At 43.2% G+C, this 26,712-nt stretch overlaps 1 protein-coding gene across 5 annotated transcripts in view; it reads right to left on the minus strand.

The window, feature by feature from the left end:
• Nucleotides 1-26,712, minus strand: part of PLD2 (phospholipase D2) — a 730,967-nt gene that overhangs the window by 274,534 nt on the left and 429,721 nt on the right. For 4 of the 5 annotated variants that reach the window (XM_069644098.1, XM_069644072.1, XM_069644080.1 and 1 more), the window contains 4 exons: nt 22,230-22,360; nt 11,564-11,715; nt 4,525-4,639; nt 3,641-3,706 (listed from right to left, as the gene is read on the minus strand). In XM_069644098.1, coding sequence (XP_069500199.1) covers nt 3,641-3,706; nt 4,525-4,639; nt 11,564-11,715; nt 22,230-22,360 — 464 coding nt within the window. Of the gene's footprint in view, nt 1-3,640; nt 3,707-4,524; nt 4,640-11,563; nt 11,716-18,750; nt 18,827-22,229; nt 22,363-26,712 lie in introns of those variants that run through there. The other variant, XM_069644106.1, reaches the window with a different exon arrangement.

A 26,712-nucleotide genomic window follows, 5' to 3' on the forward strand; every position in this document is an offset into this window, starting at 1 on the left:
ACTTGAGATGGTTGAGGGAGATTTGACCGCCGGTTTCATTACATTGGATGGAGTGGATACCTAGGAGGGTCTGGAGGGGGGCTGTTAAGGAAGGGGCAGTGGCGCGCTCACAGGACAAGATCAATAGGGAGATGGGGACGTTTTGCCAGTCCTGGGGGCTACATAGAGTATCACAACATGACATCAAATAAGAGGAATTTGATGTATTTGGGAGGATGGGTTGCACCTGTTGGTGATGGGTAATTAATATCACTTGCTGGATCGGAGGAAGGTGGTGGAAAAGTTGACAAAAATGGGGAAGTAAAAAGGAAGTGGGGTGGGGCAGAAAGAACACCTCAGTGGGACATGGTTCTTTGGAGGATGGTTGGGGAAGCAAACGTGGGTATTAGTCCAGGGAGTACAAGAAGGGTAAAGAGGGGGAGCGTGGCCTAGGGGGGAGAAGATTGGGTAGAATTGGGGAAAGAAGGGTGAGAGGAATTGAGGTGTACGAAACAAGGGACATGAAGTAAAGGAATTCATCAAATTGTTTTGGTTAATTGTTAAAAATCAGTAGTCTGTAAGGCCAAAGAGCCAGGTGAGCGTTTTGTTGTAAGCTGTGGCCTGTCACATTAAAGCGACCTTTTCTACTACACGCAATCGTTTTTTTGTTGTTGCAGTTCAGCCCAATGGGGTGCTGGGGGGGCACACGTACCCCCCCCACTCTCCTGGGGTGATTTGGGTGCTGCACCCCAGGCAGCGAGCAGGTTCTGGGAAGAGCGCCTCCTCCCAAGTCTAAATGGGGGCAGGGACGGTTCCAGAACGAGCAACAGTTGGGGCTTGGTGTCGCGTTTCCTGTCGTCCCACCCCGGTTGACAGGTATCCAAGGGTAACTTCTGGTGTGAGGGCACGGGAAAGAATGGGTTTTGGTGTTCAAAGGGGGGGGGGGTGGTGGCATTGGTGTGATAGGCCGAAGTTGATGTGTTAAATGTTTTTAATGTTGCTGATGTGGCGGGTCAGACGGGCCATGTGGTCTTGTGTAGAAGGGAGATTGGCAATGATGGAAGCATTGATTGAACAAGAGAAAGGGGGGAGGCGGGGACATGGTTCTTTGGAGGATGGTTGGTGGGAGCAAATGGGAGTATTAGCGTGGTAAAGGAGGTACACACGGAAAGTCTCATCAGCACCCAGAGGTGTTGCTAGTGGGGGCAGGAGAGTTTGAGGGGGCTATAGCCCCGGGGTTTTGGTTGTAGTCTTGGATAGAAGCTCAGGGGCGAAAACCAAAAGGAGCACGTCAATTCATTTAGGGAATCCACAAAGTGGATAACAGCCTCCAATATACACAGCGAGTGGGTCTTTTGCTCCCTTCTTGATTATAGGACTGCACTAATACACTGTAGATTTCCAGCACACTGACTTAAGTGGTGTGATGCCAGTCCACCATTGCCGGCTTCTGATATGGGCTGCAGAAGAAACCTGGAAAACAGACCACTGCACCAAGGTCAAGGCGAGGAAGGCGAGAGTTGGGGCAGGGGCCGATGGACCCCCTATCCCTCTGAAATTAATCAGATGAAAGGAAACATCTACAGGGGGTTCCTGGCTTTTCAATTATTTTGACAAACCCCCCTATCCCTCTCCAAGCCAAACTGAAACCATCACTGTTGGAAAAAGGCGTCACCAAAAAGATGTAGGTAGTTTGCAAGGTTTTACAGCGCTCTGAAAACGAATACACAAAACCTTTCGGATTCTGATAATGATTTGCTGTGCTTCACCACCCCACAGAATTTGCGGTCATTAATCCCAAGAAAGATAAAAAGAGGGGTTTCATGCACCTCATTGCCACTGTAAACTCGGCCTATATTGGCATGGGCAGTGAAGACAGGAGCACCGCCTGTGTGGCGTGTGTTTTTTTTACCCAGCGCGAATGACAGACAGACAGACAGACACACACACACACACTTACAGTGCTTTTAAGGGGATACCAATGTTCTTTCTAAGCAGTCTTCTCAATGGTAAAGCATGGTAAAGACATAATTGCAGTTTTAAGCCAGAACCAGTTTCAAAACAGAAACCATTTCTTTTCAATGAACTATGTACAGTAGAAATAGAAGACAACTGCTATGAAAGCGCACTAGGAGTAGAACATCTTTGGACTGTTTGAGCTTGCTGCAGCTGGTACCCAGAGTAGCACCCCTGCCACCCCTCTTGTTTTGTTTGCATATATAATTTCAAAAACCTTTGTACCCAAGTATGCAAGACGGAGTGCACTCCTAGGAGCAGCTGGGGATCTAGTGTCCTTTCAGCATCAAGAAGAGTCATCACAGAAAATCCAGGTAGCACAAAATACCTTTATTTGTAAATGTGCCTTGGAGAAAAAGAAACTTGATTAAAAAAATGACTCGTTTCGCAGTATTACAACCGCTTGATCACGTGGGAATGGAAAACACAGATGGACAAAAAAATATATATCCTGACATCTCTATGGTTATGCACCGAGTGTCAACATGTTGAAAGCAGTTCTCAGCTCGGTTATGCAATCGTCCATCTTTGGAGGATGTGATGCTTATTAGTTAAAGCGCATGCTCTACGTATTGCAACAATCAAGACTTGTGTGGAGTCTGGTTGGGACTGCCGTGTTTTGCTGCTAATGGATGTCAGCTACTAAGGTTTTATGTGTGCTGACATCGGACGCAGAAAAATTGTAAACTAGCAGGATATATATTTGAAAGGAAAAAATCATCTTCCAGTACAGAAAAGGGAAAGAAATCGGGATGCACTCCCAAAAGCAGCGAAAACGCCAAAATGGCTTTCTGCAAAGAGGCAGGGACACCGAAGCAAGTCCAGACTGGCAAATCCCTTTATTTTTAATTAGTCAGCATGACAAGGAAAAGCAAAGAAACGGCGCATTTCGCGGTGCTCTCACCACTTGATCACGTTAGGAGTGTCGACATTGTAAAGGAGACTTCAAATAGTACAACAGTCTCTATGGTATCCCTCCAGATAGAGTGTCACTGTGTTAAGCATAGTACCTTTCTAGGGCGGAGTGGCAGACATCTTACAATATGCAATTACAAACACAGTTGCTGTAATCTATTAAAGTGTAAAAATCACACCACATCGCATTTAAAACAATTTGCTCTTACACACCGATAAGAAAAGAAAATATCATTATTTCTTTGCGTGGGAAAGTGTACTAAATCCAGAATATGCCAGAATAAATAACCACTGCATTGTCAGCGTCCACTAGCAATCTATGTGTAACATTATTTTATTATATATATCCTGCTAGTTTGGCTACTCCTTTATACACAGAGCTCCAGGCATGTTTTTTTCATGACAACGGTTGCTCAAGACGAACCTTGAGGATTGCAATTATCCCAACATGTATAAAACACTTGTGGGCTCCTTTGTTGAAACGATTTGCATTCATTTAAATGCATGCCTTCATACTCAACCTGGCCATAATGAGCACAAATTAACATATGAAAACCAAAAAGCTTCATGTGGATTGAGACAACCTTTTCTGAAATCCAACTTTGCTCCTATTTTGAGCAGCAACTAAATGACTTTAGAAGAGTCCGAACAAATGAGGTGGTCTTTAGTTAAATCTACATTTTCTGGCATCGAAGAATCGGGAAAGCAACTCAGCAGAACATGGACTCACCATGGCGTGATAGTTCCTGTAGAAAGACTTGGCCAACAGCGCGTTGAGGTATTCCTCCATTTGTTTCTGAAAATAAGTCAAAGGACCAATGAGGAAACTGGAGAGTGACGGGCACTGCACTTGCACAGTCTGGTTAGAGGCTGAAGAGAAGTTTGACAAAGGTTTTAAGTAGTCCCTAATGCTTGAAGAGTGCTGATGGAACCCGGGTCTTATGTGGCTTAGGCCTTTTGTGTCAAGTTACCTCGCCAACTCGCTCTCTGGAGATCTTGAGAGACCGACCCCAACAGACTAGTCTGCATTCCACAATGTAGAATGCATGACGTGAGCATCTAAATAAGCAAGCGATTTCACTAGCCATAAAACCTTATTGTTGATTGGGATGTGCAGGTTACTGGCAGGTTTAACTCAAGACATGTAAATGCAATGTATGTATCTTAAAAAGGGATAGACAAAAAATGCAATACAACAGGTAATTTGTTAAAAAAAGTTGCCCCAGAATGAAGCTCTTTGAACGCACGTTCCCTTTGTTGGGAGTTTCCTAGGACTATAATGTGTGCTGCTTGATGCACTGGTGTGAAGCATGCATCCAGCCTTTGAGTGTGGTCTAACTTGGAAATGCATGCACATTATTGATCACCCTTTTTGGGCAAGGCATTACATAATGTAACCTTATCTGTTAATAGAACCAAGCTAGCCCTCCAGTGGTGAATAGGAGCTCTACAAATACACCTGCTCTGTTACATGATGTCGTCCGTTGACATACCATGCACCAGCACAGCCACAAAGGACCGCGGTTTTACTGACCACTTAAGTGCACATTGCTTAAGACCATGTCTGCTGGTGGCTGCCATGCCCGTTGCCAGAAGACCTTACACCCACTTTACCTGTTTGCTAGCAGCCCGCCGGGTGGAATCGTCATTGCCATGGGGTAGGGGTGGCATCTCCGCAGCCGTGGGTTCCACACGTGTGGGTTCCACACGAGTCCTTGTAATGACAAACCTAGAGCACAAGAGTAAACCCAAGACAAATCAATATAAGGACAGATATCCTAACATTTTTTTTAGGGATTATTGACATTCAAGGGCAAGTGATATCATAGGAAGTGTACATAGCAAACAGAAATTTGCAAATTTCATTCAGATTTATTTTTTCTCCCAATGTCGGAGTTGCACATAATCCTTTGCCTTTCTGAAGATTAATCATTTTTACCCAGAAACTAATATCCAAGTTGCTCGTAACGTGTAAAGGGTGCAAAGCTAAAATTCTACAGTAACATTATTGCATGGCAAGTATATTCCTCATATAAGGTAATTTGCAGGCTTCATGATCGCATCTTCATGTGGTCTTGTGGTTATCGTGTTGCTGATCCTGGCTATGCACTTTGCATCAGCCCAACCACACTAAACCCCACTTCAATTGAAAGGCAAACTTTTCTAATTCCTCAAAAGCAGAGGGCGGAGGGGGAGGACGGGGGGTTAGTGGGGATACAGTGTTTGCTCTCTGAAAAAAGGGGGCAGACTCCAGCCACCCGTGTGTACCCTTGACTTGTGCCCTGAATGCAAGTGGAAGAGGGATGTTAATGGGATCCTAAAAATGTTGAGAAGGTAGCTATGCTTTGGGTATGGTGCCATGTAGGACTGGGCATTTCCATCAAGGGTAAACCATGGGAAGTGCCCTTTTCCAGCAGCAGACTACTTGTCCCATTGCATGCACTCAGTTACACTGCAGCCGGCTGTACCATTGGGGCGGGCTGTGCTGTGCATCAGATGAGGCTGGGAACCCGGGGCAGAGTGCATGGGGTAACTTGAGGTAAGAAGGAAGAGGACAGGGCTGGTGAAATTTGGGATTGGAGACAGCAGAAGTTTCTTCTGGTGACACAAAGAAAGGTAGACAGGTTGGTGGGCGATGAAAGAATTTGCAGTGGTCTTCTCCGCATGAGAAGGCCCACTGGAAAAAGAAGATGCAAGCGGTAAAGGAGCGTAATTTTCACATTTGTGGGAACCATGGGAATTCAGAAATCCAGATTTCATTGAAGTGCCATGTTACTACATTGAACTATGAAATAAATAGTATTTTGAATCCACAATTGTTCCAAGTGCGCAGACCCCACCCAGAAAAATGATCAACCTATTAAAGGTAAGGTGTGTATTCTCTAGTAGTGTCTGTCTATTAACCAAGGCAATGAAAAGGCTTTACCAATCAAAACCAGTGAGGTCACAATGACAGTGTTGGAATAATTCAATTTTTGTTTTTTTAATTGAAATGCATTAATTTAATTTCATATAAACTTTAAGCATATTACAAGCAAGAATTTAGAAAAGAGTGCAAAAAGACAAAGAAATAATCAATTTAAAATGACAGTTCAGAACAGTCACTTGAACTACAGACAGACAAATATACCACACATATAATAAATATCTTCTATTCAGTTAAAACAGTGAATAATATATCAGAAACCCCTAGAAAAGCAAAAAACAATCTAATTTTTCCCTAATTTTTCCCGCTCTGAAACACTTATGTACGAGTGTGATAGAAATAAAATATCAATCAATAAGTGCTAGTGACCCTACTCCAAATTTCGTGTGCGGATGAAGTTATTACTACAGATTGAGCAGCTATCCGTGTCGACCAAAATTGGTCTTCTGTAATGCTTTCTATTGCACTTACAAAGTGACCATATACTCATAAATCGCAGTCATAGCTGTACATAATGTTAGTATATGTATGGCAGTCTCACTCTCGAGACTACAACATCTACATAAGTCATTCCGGGGAAGAGAATGTTTCCAGTGGCTAGTGCATTTGTTTGTAGGGAGGATGTTAAAATGCAGACACAGAATAAAATGCTTTAAATTAATGCGACAGCATTTTGTTAGGTAGCTGCAAGGCATATTTCTAAGGAAACTCAGATATGAGTATTCTGCATGTTGATGCAGTTGCTCGATATTGGAAATCAGATCCCATTGTCGACATTTCTGCTTGACGATCTTTTTATAATCAAGTGAGTTTACCAATGCATTGCTGTTGAGGCCCAAGGTTCGCAAATGAGCCATGCTAAAACTTTGCAATTTGGCAATAAATGGATTTAAAGCAGCTGATGGGGAGCTATCGCCAAGCAGCGGCAATAAAGCATTTGAGCTGCAATCGTCTTGTCCAATTTTGCGTATAGTAGTAGTCAGAGTACTCCACAGTGAATACAGAGAGGGTAAGCCATAATCTAATCGCAAAGCATCCACTGGCACGGCATGTGGTACGTTTATGATGGAGCGCAATCTTTTTGCTTTAAACTTCCTCGGCCACTGTACCTGTGTAGCAGGCAGAACCTCAAGGGCATATAGTATGGCAGGTATTATACTCGTCCTGTAAATCTCAACAGAACCAGCAATGTTCCATCCCCCTTTGTGTTCTATAAAATTCTTGGTGACCATCCATCTCTTCCATACTTTGCCTTGGACATGTTCTTCGTAGAAGCATGCTGGTGCGTCAACCTTTACGGGAAAGCCCAAGTATATATCTATTCTTGCACCTCATTCAACAAGGTGTTATCAATATACCATTTGGCCTTAGAAATGTGTTTCCCCCCCAAGGCACATTGCTCTAGTCTTATGCTTATTGATGACCATATTATTGGCCACCGCATACATAGAAAGAGCAGCTAATGATCGCTCCAGGCCAATTGGAGTCTGGTCGAAAATTATTATGTTATCAGCATAAGAAATGCTGATGACTTTGGGGTTATTAATTTTTGGGGGGACATGTCATACATTATTCAAGACCGGGGCTAAATCAACTGTGGACACATTATATAATACCAGTCCCAATACACAGCCCTGTTTTATGCCACTATTGCTTGAAATGTAGTCAGAATGGTGGCCTTCTAAGCTAAGACGGGCTGATAGAGAAAAGTTAGTGTACAGGAATTGAATAAAGTACAATAGCTGTGGATCTATGCCCCAGTTTTTACATTTCTCCCAAAGTTTAACTTGAGAGACCAGGTCAAAGGCCTTGGTTAAGTGAACAAGCAGCAACACAGTGCATTGTCTTTCATTTTAGAACATGAAGAAATTAAGTACTGCAGCGTTGAGATACTGCTCGGAGCATAAGGCTTTCGAAAACCAGTTTGAAAAATTCCCAGTATGTCTCTTTCTTCTAACCATCGAGATAATTGTTCTAATAATATCTGTGCAAAGAGCTTTTCGCTGGAGTCCATCATTGCTAATAAACGATAATTAGATGGCTCCAGTCGGCTGCCCTCTTAAAGATAGGGATCCGTGCGAACATTACATTAAGGACCTTCGCCCAAACCAGTGGGCTTCCTTTGGATTTGATATTCGGAATATCCAGGCCGGGGGCCCTTGATGATTTTGATTGTACAATCAATTTGACTAAATTAACTGGAAGGAACTCTGATGCCAAGCAGTAGCACACTCGCTATAGTCCAGCCACAAAGGATTGGATTCAGATGAGTGCTCTCAAGGAATGTAAAACAGGTCCTGAACGTATTGTGCGATAGAAATAAAATATCAATATCAATAGGACTTGTGAAATAGGATTGAGCTCTTGTGGAGAGGGGGGAGAAATTATTCCTAAAATCGTTGTAAAACTGCCAGAATCTTCTAGTATCATGCGTCTTAAGCCAGAAAAACAAACAAAAGTAGAAACACAGGGAATAAGAGCTTGGATTTGGAAAGCTGCAGGAAAAAAGGAGCCCCCGTCACTAATGGAGGCATGCAGAGCTTGGACTTTATCTGGAGATGAGGAATCCTGAGGCAGACATGCCTACCTACAGAAGGGTTAGAGATACAAGAAGGGAACAGTTGACTGGGAACTTCCTGGAAACTCCCGGGTTCTTCCTGTGTCCATGCCTTAAAGAATTATTCAAAAAGGAATATGACAATTCCCCAACGTAATTAGCCCTAGGCCCTCTAGAGCCATGTCTCTGTTAAATCCCAGGAGTGAGCAGACTTGGCAGGACTTCCACTAGGGGAAGCCCATTCCAAATCGAATGTTTGAGAAAGTAAAGTGGGAATTGCAATTTGCTTTCTCACTGTATTCATAAAGTCAAATATATTTTACATGGTATGGAATTTATGTGCAGCTAAAGCACAGCTCTTTAAAAATTTAAAGTCAATCAAATAAAAGCATACAGGTTTTCAGAGGTGTTCTCTGACATCGGATTTGTGGAAGGGTGCACTTTCCCACAGCTCCTTGATTGAGAATGTGTGACCAGTGAAAGCTATAGATATTTAAAAAGACAGACTGGGGATGAAAGGAGGATTACATTACATTAACTCTTTGCATCAACTCTTTGCTCATAGCATCGTACTGCATGGGGAGAACGCTGCACCAGTGGGACACTATCTGCATAGTAAAGTGGGCATTTATTCTTTTATTAGAAAATCATAAAACCATATTCCAATGTTTAGTCTTTGAACCCTTACTCTTTGCGTTCTAAATTGAAAGCAAATCACCACAAATTCCATTCAATGTCCACGTATATGCCAGAAACCCACAGCAACACACCTACATATAGGGGGAATTCACTTCAAATGTCTTTGACATTAATGTCCTTTTTCTATACAAACATTCTCAAATACTTCTACTCACTGTTGACATTGAAGAGAGTAACCTAATTTGCTATGTGAAATAGTTGCATACACTGGCTGATAACTGGCAATGTAAATATGGACTTAGATTGGACGGCTTAGAAAGGACGTTGTCCTACTAGAAATACTTAAATATTAGTGAATTGATCAATTGTGTGTATGGTGTATTGGTAGGATTTGCACAGGCAGGCCAATATCTGTAAATCAAGAAAGCCTGTTTCGTGTCGCAGAACTATAAGGGGATGAACCTTAGCGATATCTATAATTGAATCCACAAAATATCAGACTTCTTCAGCTCGAAAAGTCAGGGTCTTTAATGCACAGCACACGTATTGCCTTAACATTTGGAATGGTTTTGGAATTGTTTATCCTGGACCCACCTCCATTGCTACGTTCTTGCTTTCTTTATAAGAAGGCAGGGACCCAGGCACGGGAAAGTCACATCCAAGTGCCACAGACTCTGTTTTGCTGCTCCAATGTGCACACTAGCTCCTTTCTGCCCTTCGCTGGTTTGTTCGCTTTCAAACAAGCACGGGAGATGGCCAGGAAAGGGGAGCTGGAGGGTCATTGGAAAACAAGGAGACGACAATATTTGGCAATTCCAGTCAGAGTGGGATGGGCAGGGATGCAGATGGGGGATTTGTGTCTCCAACCCCTTTAAACAAAACAGCAATAAGTAATGAAGGGGAGAACATTTGGACAAATACATTAAAACTAGTGACATCGGGCTGGTGAGAGTAGGCCAATTGTTGTGGAAGGGACATTTCAGAGTGAAACCAACTCTAGACGAGGCGTTACACAGAGAACCCATGTTGACATTCGTGTACCTGCAAATGACAGATCAAAATTGGGAAGTGTTTGTGAGTCAACCACCAACAGCATTCAAAGAGGTCCTGCACAACCACTTGGGTACCAGAGGCCAAGTTTCAAAATTATACAACTCATTAACATGCAAATAGGATTCACCCATTCAGCGTGTTAAATCCGTGTGGGTTAGCAATCTAGAGGTTCCGGAGGGCAGGAATCCCTGGCCGGCCATTTACAGACAAGTATGGTCATCTTCCATTGCGATGCAATACAAAATGCACAGTTATAGATTGCCTCAACAATGGCAAATGACCGTCCCCCCATCCGCCGTTCCCATAGGTTGGCAAGCATGTACCCAGGGGTTAGCAAGCTATGTTGGAGCGAGTGTGGTAGTGTATGCCCTTCTGGCATATTTGGTGGGAATGCCCAAAAAAAAGCACAATTGTTTTGGAAGGAGGAACTGACCTGAATAAAGGATGTAAATGGATGGTAAGGCCATTGCCCCCGTTTTAGCTGCTGTTTGGGCTTGAGGAAGCGGAGGAGATTTACATAGGATTAACTAATATGGTGAGGAATACATTTTTGCTGGCCAGGGCCTGTGTAACAATTCTTTTGGAAGAGGCGACACCACCCAATACAGAAAGAGTAGAGGACTAAAGCTTTTGAGATTTACGAAAAAGGAAAGTATGCCGACAATTCTATCTGAAACATACTCAAACTGATTCAGAGTGGCTTCCCTTTGTAACATGTCACAGACGAGTGATGTCTCTAACCCAATGAACACCAAGCTATGTGCATACCAAATCAGAGTGGGAACCTGGAACTGCATGTTTATGTACAAGATACATAGGTGTCCATCATACACAAAACAGCCCCCCCCCCTATGATTAATGGTTAAATATCACTGGCAAAAACTACCTCACAGTGGCCTTATAAAGCGATTGTACCCCCTCACAAGGGTATGTGGGTGGTGGGAGGGAGGGAAGGAAACTTATGGGGACGGGAAATTAGAGCATATTGTAACTGACTGATTGACACTGGCAAGATTTGTACGGACACAATCACAGATGTTTATATGTGTTCCTTGTTCTTGTATTTTTGCATTAGACTTGACAACTGCTGCAATCTTGTATCTGTTGCTCTTCAAAATCCAATAAAGAGTGAACAAATAAAAAGTGACATCTTCGACTATACTGTTTTTTACAACGTAGCTATCATATGGAACCACGTTCATCGTGCGGCTCCCAACCCCCGCCTTCAAGTGCAGGCTAGAACATGCAATCATGGGGGCAACTTATGTGTCTAGATGTTTTGGACTACAACATCCATGATCCTATACCAATGACTATGCAGGCCAGCATAGTCCAAAATATCTGGAGCGCCAAATGTTGTAGACCCCCGCTCTAGAAGCTGATGCAGGTGGTGGTTTCAGGCCCTCAATAAAATAAAGGACATTGTAGAGAGAAAAAAAAACATTTAAATAAAAGGATTCCAAAACACGCCCAGTTACCTGGCCAATGGGTTGAGTGGAATGAGGCTCATGAATATTTTATGGCGCAAAAGGTCCCGATGAAGCTCTTGAAAGTGCTTGAACTTCTTCTTGATAGTCCATGTGAACTCCCCATGCGTTAGCCGCACAGAGTACAGCGTGCTCGTCCTCACCTGCAAGGTGGGACGAAGAGACATTATGACATGAAAGCTTTAGAGGATTGGTAGGAAGGCTCCAGAACACCTTCCTAATCCAAGAAAAACAAACGCTGGCATCGACAACAACACAAGCAGTTTGCCAATAGTGTTCTTTTGGTCCAATGAGTTCATACATAATACCAGGACAGCATAGATCATTAATCCTAATATTATGTAATTCAATTGGAATTATGATCAATTCGCAGCCCAAAACCACCATGGCGTCACCCCTACAATCAGGCGGTCTGAAAAACATCAATTTTGATCAATGTTGCATTTCTTCTCTGCTTTGTGTGTACCGAGCGATGCATCCTTCCTCATACCCACCAGACTAGTTACTCCACTGCCACATAATTTGACACATGTCATCAGGACTCCCCTTTTCCATGGATTCCATACTTTCCAGTGGTTTTCTTTTTCAGAAACCAAGTCTATATACTATTTCTTACGTACACATTTCCCTGTGTGTCACCTCTCAGACAATATGAAATTGCCTTCTTATATAGCTGTCATCCCTTGACCCCTGCACCCGACAGAAAGTACAGGGCCCTACCTCCCCAAAGTGCAACCCGTAAGTGGACAAAGGCGCAGACTATCCGTGGCCGACGCTTCTGTACATCCTATAACCATGATCATGCCACGTTGCAACCACCATCAAGAGCCTGGGAAAGTAATGGACACTATGGAGAGAAATAAACAATTTGTCCTCACTTTAATGTCAGTGGTTCTGATAAAATCAAAGCTTTTCCATCCATCTTTCTTCACTGTTGCAAAGCCACCCTAAGTAGCACACGATTTCTCAGAGGAAAGGCATGATCTTGCGGTGCCTTAGCATGCCTACGGTTACTTGTGGACTTGTGCAGAAGGGATGTGACCTAGCAGTGCAGCTCGCTGCCCCTTTTGGGGTTGGAACAATGCTGATTTGAAAAGGGGGGTTGCCCTTATTTAATGTGACAGCAGGGTGAATGACTGTGGTTTCTCGGAGCAATGCCAGCAGTTATGATAAAATCAGAAATTTCCATTGATCACTCTTCAGAGATGCAAATTTATCAATGGCGTCTATTTTAACCAAAATAAGAATTGCCTTTCAAGTCCCATTTCTATATATTCAAAAGCACCACTTTTCCTTTCTGACATAATGAATGGATTACCGCTCCAGGGTTTGTAATTCTATCCCCATCGCCAGTTCTGGGCTCCCCTCCCCTCCCCCCAACTCATCTCTAGCTCCCTGAAAAAAACTGTTTAGAAGATTGAACAATCCAGTGCCTCCCCCTATAGCATAATTTGTTTTTGACCTGTATTATTTTAACATATTAAAAATAGACATAATTCCTGGTTAGAATGTCATAATTTATTAAACCTACCTTTAGAGGAAATTAAAAAACAATACTTAAGTTGACTGAAATATATCAGATTGGCCAATTTCTGCCCAGCTTCCTGCACACCATTAAGCTGACTAATAATTAAATAAGTAACATTTTTATCCAGATCTGTGAAATAAATAAAATATAGATCGCTCCATCTACAAGCTAAAGGAACTGTATTTATTATATCCAGCCTATCCAAAATCTTCCCATTTTATTTTGTACAATTTATTGGCCTGAACGTGTGAGCCATCCTGCAATTAGTAGATTGTCATTCTAAGCGCTCTACTGAAACATTATTCACTTTAGGAAGCGTGACTTTTCAATTCTGGAAAATGCATTTCTTTGCTTTAACTGGTACTTTGTGGACTCATCCCATCAGCAAGACGAGATACCAACTTTCGAAATAAGCTGTGGCACTTCATTTTAGGATTTTCCCAAAACAGTTCAATTAATGTGCTCGTTGCACAAGCCCCCGAACATAATAGTGACGAACCTTTTTGAAAGATTATAATTTTTATACGGTGTCCTATGAAAGTAAGTCTACACTGTGCAGCAGAAAGTAAAATTGAAAATGTAACACGAGGGTGCCCTCAATATTTCATATATGCTTAAACTGTGCCGAACACCTACACAAAAAAGCAATAAAACAAGTTACAACTTAATATGCTACAAACCAAATAAATGTGCATGCATTTTTAGAATACTGCCTATTGCTTTTATTATTTGTTGCCCTGGCAGCAATGCACCTGCCCCCTCCCCCCTCCTTGAGTAGGCTTTCAGGCAACTTTAACTAGAGTGGGCCGTAGATGGTTTACTGCATCCAACGCATTGAATTCAAAAGATACACTGTAGTGTTATAACTTTCATAAGACTGGCATGTGTGTCTTTAGAGGGGAATTCTAAAGACACACAAGTCTTCTGCAATAGGTGAAAGAGCCTGGATTGTGTGGACACTTCTAAAGGTGCCCCACCGCAGCCCAAGAGGGAATAAGATCCTTTCTGGGAGGGGTAGGGAACAACGATTAGGGCCTCAGTGTGTGCTCCAATATCTGGAGACAGCACTAGGAAAATGTGTTCGATAATGGATTTAGCACAGCACCAATTTCTAAGTACACACTTGCCTATAGTGAAGTCAGAATATTTCTCCTGTAGACCTTTGTCACTCAGACATTGAAAGAGGCACCATTATCCCCATTTGTAAGACACAATGCTGACCAAAACAAGCCCTCCTTCTACAGAAATGTCTCTTCTGCCTCACCATGCCATAGTCCTGGAGCATGCCATCGTCAAATACAAACTCTGTGCGATTCCCTTACGATCTGGATTCAAGAGTAAACAGTCCACCAAAATAGCAACAAAACAACAGAAGGGCAGTCGAGGTATAAGGTGCGCTTAGGTTATAAATTGAGTGTACACTCAGTACCAAGTAGGGATAGCTGCAGATTCTGGTGTACATAGGTAGCGACCTAAGCTATTCCAAAATATGCATTATACAAGATGGTATACCAGAAAATTGCACTTCTCCAGTTAAATCTTAAAGAGTTATTTAATAGACACATATAATGCATAGGTCATGGCATTGCACTTGCCAAATTAAATGCAAAAGAACAGAAAAACAAAGCCTTGCCCTAGCCGACACATGTTTCAACGAACATTGGTCTTTCTCAAGGCTATCCGTTTGCATATCACAATTCTTTTGAGTTTGGCAAATTGACAACATTTCAAATTCATCCATGTAGATGACAGGCGTCTCAATAACATAAGAAATCCCGCGCTAAATCACTGTTCATATTGTCATATGGCTTTCCAAACAGCCATTCCAGTAGAATGGGGTTTACGGTTAGAATGAGCAATTTGGAGTTCATAAATATATGTTGCCTCCATTGCAAGTCAGAAATAATATATCCTCTCATATTAACAGGATGTCCTGTTAGGATCACCCTTGTCGAATTCGGCATCCCACATGCGTTAGGTCCACAAAAACAGCACTTGGCTAGATCAACATGTTTAACTGTGGCCAACCACTTTCCACTCTCCTCCATTCTAATCGTATTCCATCTCTTTGCAGCCTCTGAACACTGTGGACCATGCCCCGCCCCCTCCTTCTCCAAACCCTCCTCACCCCAAAGATTTAATGGCACTGCACTCAGATGAGTTGCCACCTTCCTCTCAGACCATTCATTCTCCAATCCCTAGCACTTTAGCATCTCCTCTGCCACTCCCCTTCCTTTGGTTGTCCCACAAGGATCTGTCCTTGCCCCACTCCTTTTCAGGTTGTATAGCACCTACCTGGGTAAACACATCTCCTCCGCTGGCTTTCACTACAACCCCTTTGATGATGGCATCAGACCATGTCCTTCCCACTCTTTACCCAGGTAATTTCTCCAAACATCACCAATTGAGACACAGCCATGTGTCATTGGTTGGCATTGCACTGCCTGATGCTGAACTCTTCCCAAACAGAAATGATATTTCTCTCTGCTTTCAATGCAAATCCCATTCTCGGATCTCCTTTGAACCAGACATCCTTACTCCCTCAGGTAAAACGTGCAAACCTTGGGGTACTCCGACAGCAACCTTGAACTCCCAACAGTTCATTGCAGCCACGGCCACAGGGAGAAAATCGACCTCCATGTGAGAAAAGTTTGCTGCACCCACCCACCACCGATCTGCCAAAAATGGTATAGTCTCTACACTTATGCTCCGTAAACTGGACTACTGCTCAATTCTAGTCCTCTGCCTCCCCTTAACTACTGGCCCATATAAAGGCCAGAAATTCGCTACTCGCACCCTTAACAACCTGCCCTTATTTATCATACATCTCTGCACAGTCACCATGCCGGATCCATCACAATGAGAAGAAAATGGCCCTCCTTTTAAATTACTTCCCATCTTCAAGTCCATCCCTCACTACCGTATTGACTGCATTCTCTACAGTCTCCCTTATGCACACTATATCCCCCGCCCCCTTTAACCTCGGTCTACTCTGCCCAGTACATTCAGCTCTTCACCCTTACTTGCCCCACTCCAGTTTAATGACCTCTGCCGAAATATGAACACTATCCCATATATTTATTGCTTCAAGATCAGAATCAAGATCCACCTTCAGTCATGCAAAGGGGTACCCTCCACCCCTTTACTCTCCCAAAAGGACTGCAGTCCAGCCTGGCCACACAACTCCATTCCTATTGGTCTGTAAATATGTGGATATGCCCAATACGACAATGTGGCACAAGGCCAAGCGCCTCAACAACTGGGTACTCATTCACAGACACCCTCAGTATATTGTAAAGGTGTCCCATCCAGAAACTGCCTCGGTTTGCCGTACGCCTTCCAATGTATGTAATTCCTGGTCAAATGACACCGCAACATTCAAGAAATACAAATCATATTCAAGATGTTCCTTGAGTTGCATTTATGTTTAATCTTTAAATACTTGATTAGGATATTATTTGGTCATTTGTAAGGGACTCAGAGATAGTCCTAGGATAATTTGTCTAGGTTGAGTAGCTCGAAGAGACAACCGACCGGACAACATGGCTGCCCCATTTAACCATGCCGTCTTTACTTTCCGTTATCATTCATGAAGCTCTTTCTCTCCTCTTCCTTGCGGGAATGGAAAAAACATCTATGGCACCCATTTAGTTTAGAGGAGTCTTTTTTTAGGTTGATCAGTAGGTAATTCCAGCGAGGATAATCCCACTTTAAATTCCAGAAGGTTCACAATGGCGGTTTCACTATCTTCGAGCCAGGAAGCACAGGCGTAAATGCTTCTCTGCCCGGCAAAAAAAGCTATGAAATCGGCTATTCATTTTCTGGTGGGTTGTACATTATTGATTGGGTCTGAAGTCATAAATTCGTTTTTGTATCTTTCTTTTGAAGCTACCTGGGGAGCATTGTTCTGATACAAGTTCATTTCTGTATTTATTATAGATTATTATGATGCCAAGTGTTATGGCGCCAAAACTCACAATGCACTGAATATCGGATGGATTATAATCCCTTTACTTGCTATTGGATGGATTATAATCCCTTTACTTGCTATCGGATGGATTATAATCCCTTTACTTGCTATCGGATGGATTATAATCCCTTTACTTGCTATCGGATGGATTATAATCCCTTTATTTGCTATCGGATGGATTATAATCCCTTTACTTGCTATCGGATGGATTATAATCCCTTTACTTGCTATCAAATGGATTATAATCCCTTTATTTGCTATCGGATGGATTATAATCCCTTTACTTGCTATCAGAAGGATTATAATCCCTTTACTTGCTATAGGATGGATTATAATCCCTTTACTTGCTATCAAATGGATTATAATCCCTTTACTTGCTATCGGATGGATTATAATCCCTTTACTTGCTATCAGATGGATTATAATCCCTTTACTTGCTATCGGATGGATTATAATCCCTTTACTTGCTATCAAATGGATTATAATCCCTTTACTTGCTATCGGATGGATTATAATCCCTTTACTCGCTATCGGATGGATTATAATCCGGACTGTGAAGCTAAGGCAATAGTCCATTGGACCACATGTTACCTTTGCATGCAATCATTTTTAATGAATAGATCAGAAAGAGGATTATAGCAAATAAACGGCAACCAGCCCTGCAAATGCAGCATACCAGCCACGTATACCCCCTATAATACGCAAATACACCAAGCAAAAAAAAGTATGGATTACAAGAAGATATGTACGTACATTAAAACCTAGTTTGACTAGTTTAAAAGAACAGCCATTGCGGGAGTGGAATTACTTTAATTCCTAAAAAAATATGTTGCACCCAGCTTTGAAAAATAGAGTTTTATGGAAGTCATTCAGAGAATATCTAATCAGCCCCAGCAAAAAGGCGTCTAAGTCGACTGAAGAGGGGCACAGGCCTAGACATCGAATTCATCTGAACAAGTGTAAAAAACTGAAACCAAACTTCTATCCGATTGAAAAGAGACTTCATGTAGAGCTTGACCAAAAAGGGAGAGAAGAGAATGTTGGATCAATTTTTTTGCAATATCAATCTTTTAGCAAATTAAATACAAGGGCTCCCCCCACAGGCCTGGACTTAACATTACGTGGTATTTACATACAATTGTACAAAGAGGAAGAGACAGCCTTACTTCAGGGGAAAAGCCCTGCATTAGAGGAATTTAAAACATTTTTGAAAGCAGTAGCTGGAATAATTACTGGTAATGTTTCCTTGAAGTCAAGCCTGTAAGTGACCCTGAGTCTCATGCTGCCATCTGCCTCTCCTTAGAACTAAAGAAGCAGGCGCGAAAGTGTCAGCCGGCGGAATGGACGTGGGGGAAACAAGGAGGCCAAAAGAACAGGGTTCAAATCAATCAGCCTGGACAATTACCACCAGGCAATTTAGGCAGCCAAAAAATGCTTGGTGGGAAATGATCATCGCCAAACACAATAATCACCCTCCTAAGTCTTTTCAAATCTATGGAGTCTCCTATTTCCCTGGCAGCGCAAATTATTTCTGCAAGGAATCGTCCAATTCCTTCATCAACACGATTAATACAACAAGGGAGAACAGTGTGACTGAAGCCTGATTTTATTTTTAAAATTCCATGCCGGTTTTTCATTATCCAACAATTCTACATTGGCTTGGTCAATGCTTGAACCTACCGAGTCAGTTGTAGCTGTGCTTGCAATGGAGAGCTAATATATGCCTTTGGTTCCCAACTGAGTGGGATGGTCCAGGCTGTAAGAAAAAAAAATAAGAAACATGCTTAGACCACTTTATTAAAAAAAATAAAAATCCCTGGTTTGCGAAGGTATGGGGGAATTATAGAGCAATAACCATTCTCGCTGTAATATCGACGGCCTGGAGAGGTCAGCCATTGATTAACATCTGGAGCATTGGGGGCAAGTTTACCTGCACCATCGTAATGCTCTTAATGTGGGAATAGGGAAATGTCCTTTGCAGTATCTCCAGGTGGCACAAAATCCTGCAATAAGATTGGTTGGAGGTCTAAGAAAAGGCCGCGCTTCAGTAATTTAGGACATCTTCATTGGATGGCAACACAATCTTGTGGCCACTTTCCATTCGACAGCCTGATGCCAGATGCGCATATGGTAAAACACCCAAATATTTCAAAAACCCATGTTGGCCCGAGATCCCCACTCGATCCCCGCCATCAGCCACAAGGACTGAATGTCCCTCGATGGTAAAGAGTTCAACCGAGTGCCCAGGGGCCTCAGTTTTGGAGTATCCTTCCCATAGAACTGGCATTGGAGTGAAATATCTTGTCTTTAAAGTAGATCTGAAAAATATTATTTCACTGAAGAAATTGAGTGGTCATGGTCTGGCTCTGGAGAGTCCCTTGTTGCCGTCAGTCGTGGTCAGCACCTAGAGGCAGTCAGTTCTGCATTTGGCGCAAAATATTTATACTTGATGGTTTTACAGTCTCACCGCCACTCAAGAGAAGTTCACAGCATACAGACTGGCCTAGTGGCCACTGTGGCGTACTGGAGGAAGGAGTCAGACAAAGCGGTGGCGTGGTATGAACACTTCTTTATCAAATAATACAAAAGGAACGCCTAGCTCTCCCTATTCTAAAGGGCATTCCCGACGCAACTAAGAAAAACACAGGTGCTCGTCATCAGGGTGGTTATCCAAATGAAAAAGTCCTGTCCTCTGTCCAAAACTACCCAACTCCAGCCCTACCACTGTATACACAAACACAAGGAACACCAGGAGAATGACTCCCTTCTTCTGGTTCACTTGATCAACTTCATAAGAATTCCTGAGACTAGGGAGATCTTTGCAAAAATGACCCAGACGAGGGAGATCACTCCAAATGCATCTGTTATTCTCCCACAAGTCCCTACCTGGTCTACCGTGGTTCCGGTTACCTCTTTGTTCCTGGGACATTGGGGCTTCTCTTCTGTGTTCTTCATTTGTCACCAGTCCTTCCTCGCTTCTCTCTACCCTACTTCGGTTTAGCAGGGCCTGCGGTTCACTTGTTATCAGAGTAAGGGACCTGCCGGCCCCCCTCACTGAGGTCACACCACTGTTAACCGGGTTATCACTTCTGCCTTAGTCGGGCATCCTGCCGGCTCTCAAGGCTTCCTACAACCTTCCAGCCTTCCTCAGTCCTTCCTCAGTCCTTCCTCAGCCTTCCTCGGTCCATGACCGAGGACTTGCTTCTTCGTCCGGCGTCTTGGTTGTGCGGATTGAACTTCAGACAGGTGCGTATTCACGCTGGCTTCTCTATGGTTTCCCCGGTTCTCCTTCGGGCAGTCCCTGGTCTGTTTTTATGATTGGAAGTTGGGTCCGCCACAGCGTAATGTTACAGTCCCTTGTCTGTATCGATGATGCACTCCTCAGGCCTCCTCATGTGCCACTTCTTCTCAGTACTTTGGGCTTTATAAAATCAAGAGTAGTTTGTATAACTCCCATAATCATCATCTTCACAGTATTTCCATAAGACAATGAATTCGGTTTTATAGGAACAAAAATGGAGGAGTGTCACAATAATATCCAGTGGTACTGTCAGAGGCTTTTCTTACAGATCGTCGAGATTTCGGGGACTCAAAGGTGAGAGGGTTAGAGAGTTCCACCATAGAACGGGACTCAGCATCCCCAATAAGGGAAACCCACCCGTGCGAGGTCCTCCTGCTTTTTACCAACCCTAGGGGAAATATCGGGTAGCGGCCTTGCCTCCCTAACCTCACAGGGAAGGGCTCCCCCGGCCATGGTGAGAAGTGACATGATACCACCATTCGTCACACCATATGGGAAAGACAAAAGAAACTTTATGGGGTGGAAAGCCTGGAGCCAAAGGCAGGGAGAGGGAGCAGCAGCTGCAGCCCTTACACTGGAGATGACTCTAGAAGCCCAGAAGTACAGGGCAACCCAGCGACTGAGCATGTTCAGACAGGTGACGTGATCTTGCCAACCACTCAGCACAAGCTGTGTATAAAAGCCAGCTCATAGGAGAGCACGGGCATGGGATAGAAGAGTGCAGAACTGGCAAGGTGCAAAGAGGGAGTCTGGAGGAGGCGTGAGATGAGAACAAGAGAATGGAGGCAAAGCAAACTAGAGTATTTTTTACCGATATGGAGGATGCTGGCAGATATTGGTGCAGCCAGCATGAAAATGTTGTTTATACTGGCATAAATATTTATTGTGGGCAAAGGCATCATAGAAATGCTCCGGTGCTGTGTACTGTTCGTGACTTGAATCGAGTTACCCAACAAAAGCAATTGCAAACTGTGGCTTTTTACCCAATTTTTTTTAAAGATGTGCATTAATATGAACCATTTTAACCAATTATTTAGAAAATTTTCTGGGGGTGGGTGGGATTTACCCCGAGCCCATCTTTCTTAGTTTTGGTTTGAACGCTACACTCGGTCATATTTGAAAGAAACATTTATGCCGCTCAGATTAAAACATTCACCAGGCACTACTAGCGAGAGCGCGTACACACAGGAGCAAAAGGGTGCATGCCCATTAGAGGGAGGGGCACCCAAGAGCGGTGCCATGGGAGACACAGTACGTTAGGAGGTGTAGGAAAGGTCCCCATTGGCATGAGACTTCAAACAGGGAGGTAAATATAATGTACCAGGACCCAACCAGCAGAGAAGCATAGGTTGCCAACATCTTGGTGGAAGCCCTCTACCCATTTCCACCTCACCCAGTCCCAAATGCTGCCCGTGCTCAGGCAAACGAGACCCACTTGAAGGGGGGTCTCCCATGTGACTAGGACGGAAGGCTGAGGTCTAGAGTGTGCAGACCGAGGAGCTAAGAGGGATTTGTTGGGATCCTCAACCCTTCTTGCCGCTAATAATGAGTGACAGAGAAGAAAGACTATATCCTGCGGAGGGAACCCTAGATAACGAAGTACAAAAACCAGACACTTTATTGTTGCTGGACCGAAAGGAGCAGTCATCCTGTACAGTATTGGGAAGGAGAATCAAAAACAATCTGAAACGCATCAATCGTAGTGTCATACGTAGCCTGCTACATGTCTTACCAACGTTTTCATTTACAATCTCTGTGTCAAAGGGAATATTTGTCTACAAAGACTTTAATTTGAGTAAGGCGGTGGTCTTCATGCACCCAGGTTTTTTTACGCCTTTTCCGGCACTTGGTTCCTCACCTTGCTACCACTGGTGTATCGCTCAGTGCCTTCCATCCGAGCAGTGATCGGCACGCCCTTTATGAATACTTGGCCCTGCTGCTTCACGGGCCTCAAGTTGTACACCGCCATGAATGGGCTGGAAAGGATACCTGCAAATAAAAAAATAAAAAATACAAAAACTGGCTGAAGTAAGTAAATTGTCATTTATACAGCACCCCCCATGACCGTACCAAGGTTGTTCAACTCTGGGCCAGTATCCCTACAGGTTTTCTGGATATCACTCATTAATAGTCATGAGGAAAAATGTGCATACATTTCACAATATCTTGTGAATATTAATGAGGGGTATCCTGAAAATCCATCAGGATTCTAGCCCTCGAGGCCTGGAGGAAAGGAGGTTGTAGAATAAATGAGGACAGGAAGAGCAGATGCAATGGGTAGAAATAGCACAAGCTTGAATGCACCCAACAAAATGAGAAAAAGTGATATTGTTCTGGCTGGTGTGGAGAGCTTTGTAGCGCTTCATAGGCCCATCTAATTGCTACATTAAGGGGGGGGCAAGAGGTGATGGTAGCAAAGAAACAACTATATACCAAGGCCCATGGGCAATTCCAAAGGAAGGGACACCTCTGTAACAGTCAAGTTACTATTTGCCCTCTTGCTCATTTAAACGTTATTATTCTATGTCAGCCACTTGCATCAGTATTCAAGACAGCGCGTCACCCTCCTCCAATCACCACGAGGCTGGACATGAAATGATCCACAGCAAAAAAGGGTCTACTAAAAAAATAAGGAGAGCGCACTTCCAAAATGTATGAGTGGGGTGGATTGCGGAGGGCTACTGGGCTATTCCCCGGAGCTGGCTAATGTGGGAAATTGGATGGGTGGGTTTTGGGGAGGGTATCAATTAGGAGATCGTGAGTGGGTATGTGAAAGTGCAGGCTACGCGTTGTTGTGAATAGTGATAAGTTGGACGGATGAGGGTGACTGGTGTTACATTTGTTTATCAATATTTATGGCTCAAAGGAAGAACAATTGAATTCCCTTGTTTAATATTTTTCACCTGATAGTTACTTTACCTTCTGAAATATCACCAGGCACATTCAAGTACAACACATAAATTATACATACGCCGTATACAAAAAACAGAGCATCATAACAGACAGCTTTAATGGTGCTCCTGGACTTGTGGATACCTTAAACAGGTTCATAGACATAATTTCGAATACAAAATATTCGAAAGTCAAAAAGTCGAAAAAAAAACGTCGAAAAAAAAAATGTCGAATTTTTTTTAATGACGTTTTTTTTTCGAAATGGGGGGGTTCCCCCCCAACCCCCCTTTTTTTATTTTTACCTATTTTTTTCACAGAAACTAGAGCCAAAAAAAAATATCGAAAAAAAAACAATTCGACATTTTTTTTTTCGACATTTTTGATTCGACTTTTTTTACTTCCGAAATTATGTCTGGACACCCCTTAAACACATTGTGTATAGGTGCATTGTATATACCCAAGAAATAAAATAAATTAAATATATATATTTCTCTTTTAACCATTTGTGTAAACGCGACCAACATGTTTCGATGGTAGGTGGATTTCATTTTGTATGCCCCAGTCTTCCTCAGGGTCCCTACAGATTTCTTTAGGGAGCGGTTGATGTCATAGCCCATAGGTTACCAACCATTTTTTTTATTGATACTTTAGTCTAACTTTCATCTCTAACCACCAGTCCTTAAGTGCCCCATTTGTAAAGTGATTTTAGTGCAGAATAATGTGTGTCATGGTACTAAAACGGTAGGATGGAAAAGGGAAAACCACAAGCGAGATGTACACCATCTCCTCAAGGTGATAGACCATACATCATACTATGTGTGTGAATTTAGAGCCCAAAGGTTGCAGAAAGAATTCAGCAGGGCGGTATAGAAGGAGACAGGAGGCGCGCAAGCGTACTACGCGCCTTCAGAGTTCTAAGCCAATCTCAAAACTAGATGGTATTTCAGGCGTAATAGGCCACGTGCATGGATCAGTGGCTTAAAGGTCCCCCCCTCTTACTAGGTGCTAACAGCAAATATGTTTATCCTTTTGTTGTGATCTGCAGTCTTGTTCCCATGGATGCGGGAAACTCCCTGCCTTTGGATTCAATGGGGAAGGTGACAGCTCTCAATGAATTCTATGGGCAGAGAGAGATTGCATTTGTGAGATGGCCCTTGTGAAGAATCCTGCGGATCACTCAATTAAACCCTGCCTAAAGTCTCCTGAAAGGGGGCAAGAGGAAGGCAGATGCTTACTGATCCCAACCCTAAGGGGGTAGTGTACTGCGGGAGGATCATCAGGGTGGAGACGGGCCCAGGGTGGTGAGGGGATTCCGTGGGATGAGGCAGTATTTCTCCTCTGAAAGGAAGATTCATAACAATACACCAGAAGAGGGTAAGGCTTATTGACATTTTAATGTCTCTCAACCTCCTGTTAAATATGAGGTGGTAAGACCAAAGGTTGTAACATCCAACCCTATTATACTAAATGAAAGAATCCTTTTGGTCCCAAAAAACAAATCTTCCTCAATACCAAAATTACACTACAAAAAACAACGAAAAGTGGTGCCTTCTCTACACCATCTTCCTCTAATAAAGTTAAAACATACAGCCACTCTGTTAAAATTACTAAGGGAATTAAATGTACCCCTAAAAAATACACAAGAAGTAGGAAACCCTCATTTCTAGAAACTAAACTTCATGTTCCAGAACCCTATATGGACTGAGACGAAGAAGAGGGCTGAATGGGCACGTAGACATAGAAGACAGGCAACTAGGTCTAACAGCCTTTATGAGGGTCAGGCAATTGACAGTAATGGTTTGCACCTGAAAGCAATAAGAGGCATAAAAGGCTGCAGCAGGAGAGGGAAGGAGCAGAAGCAGAAAGGCTTCCAGTAGTAGGAGAAGCAAAAAAGGCACAAGTCAGTTCATGAAGAAGTGTGATCACTTAAGGGACGCCAGGACGGCTGATATCACCTGCAAGTTCTAAGAGGACCCTGTGTCCACAAACCCTGCCTTGCTGTGGCTGCACCGAGAGAGACGTGCTGAGAGTGAAGGCCTTCCCGGTGCGCCTAGTGGCTGTAATTGCAGAGCTGTGACCATGCTGGAGCCTGAGGGCCGAAGCAAGCTGCGGGATAATGGAGTGAAGGAGACTCCCGACCACACCATCCATGTTGCAGAATGGTGTGGGTCCCAAGTGTGCCCAAAGCCATAGTAGAGGTGGAAGAAGTCGGGAAGGTGACGCAGCCCGCCAAGTTCCTGGAGACGGTGAGTGAAGCTCCGCGTTGAGGTGCACTATGAAAACCTTGCTGGTAATTTACCAGCTCTACATTAACTTGCATAAGAGTGGGAGCGAGTATAAGCTGTTTGTCATTGTGAAGGGTCTTGCTACCAATGGAAATGTATCACGCAAACTTCTAGTAAAAGTCAAAGTGCTTGAGTAAGAAGAAAAGCATTTCATTTTCCTTGTTGAACTATTAATGTTGCCGCAGTGTTCGCTTGTCTACAATTAAAAGGGGGAATGCTTTAAATCACTCAGAAACCACAGCGTTGACTTTCACAATTGTTGCAAGAACTTACGGCATCAAAGGGAGTTCGTGTGTGATCAATTGTGATTCCTGGCAGGAGTTAGAAATCATCTATGTGTTGATCGTGGGAATACAATCACTTACAGTTATTGAAGGATAAAGATCGACCTTAATAAGTGGTTGCGTGTGCCTAAATCGGTTTCTCCTTTCAAGACTGAACCTTGTAACATAATATCAAGAACACGTATTCTTTAAACTTAGAAGTTGCTGAACTGACGAGAAGAACAAGCATTATCCCAAGCCAAGAGGCAAACCCTTTCTTAAGTGAAGCAAGCCCCGTTTAAATCTATCCACCTTATCTATGGAGTTGTTAAGTTGTTAAAAGATCCAGTGACCTCTGATACAAGTGTGACATTGTTATCTGAAGTTGGAAGTGTGGCAATACAACTTCAGGGTTTCTACTGGAACCAAGAAGGTGTGAATGAAGCTGGGGAAGGGAGATGGGTGCTTGTAAGAAGATTGAGACAATTTGTAATGCGTAGACTGTTGACATTGAGAGAAAGTCCGTCTGGAAGTAGAGGCAGGTTATACTGGTGGCAGTAAGACCAACAGAAGAGGCGAAGAGACTGCCCTTTTCATGAAGCATAGGAATTTAGAGTGCCTTGCCTACCTTTAGAGGTTGAAGAGTCTTGTCTTTAAAATGACTAACCATCCTGAAGAACAAAGTTGAAACAGTTATACCAGAACTTTGGTTGTGTATAATACTGTCAGTGGATGTTACATTAAAGTAGTGGCACACTCTGAAACAAAGGGGCCTGTTCCCATGGTAACAGTGGTATAGTAGAAGGGTGGATGTCAAGAGGAAAGCAACAACCCAAGAAGAAGCATCCTGACAAATTTATAAAATACACTTCAGAGGTCATAAATTACTTGGAAAGTGGTA

The sequence above is a fragment of the Ambystoma mexicanum genome, chromosome 1p, assembly GCF_040938575.1.
Source record: "Ambystoma mexicanum isolate Mex_15411 chromosome 1p, UKY_AmexF1_1, whole genome shotgun sequence".
In the NCBI taxonomy this organism is placed as follows: domain Eukaryota; kingdom Metazoa; phylum Chordata; class Amphibia; order Caudata; family Ambystomatidae; genus Ambystoma; species Ambystoma mexicanum.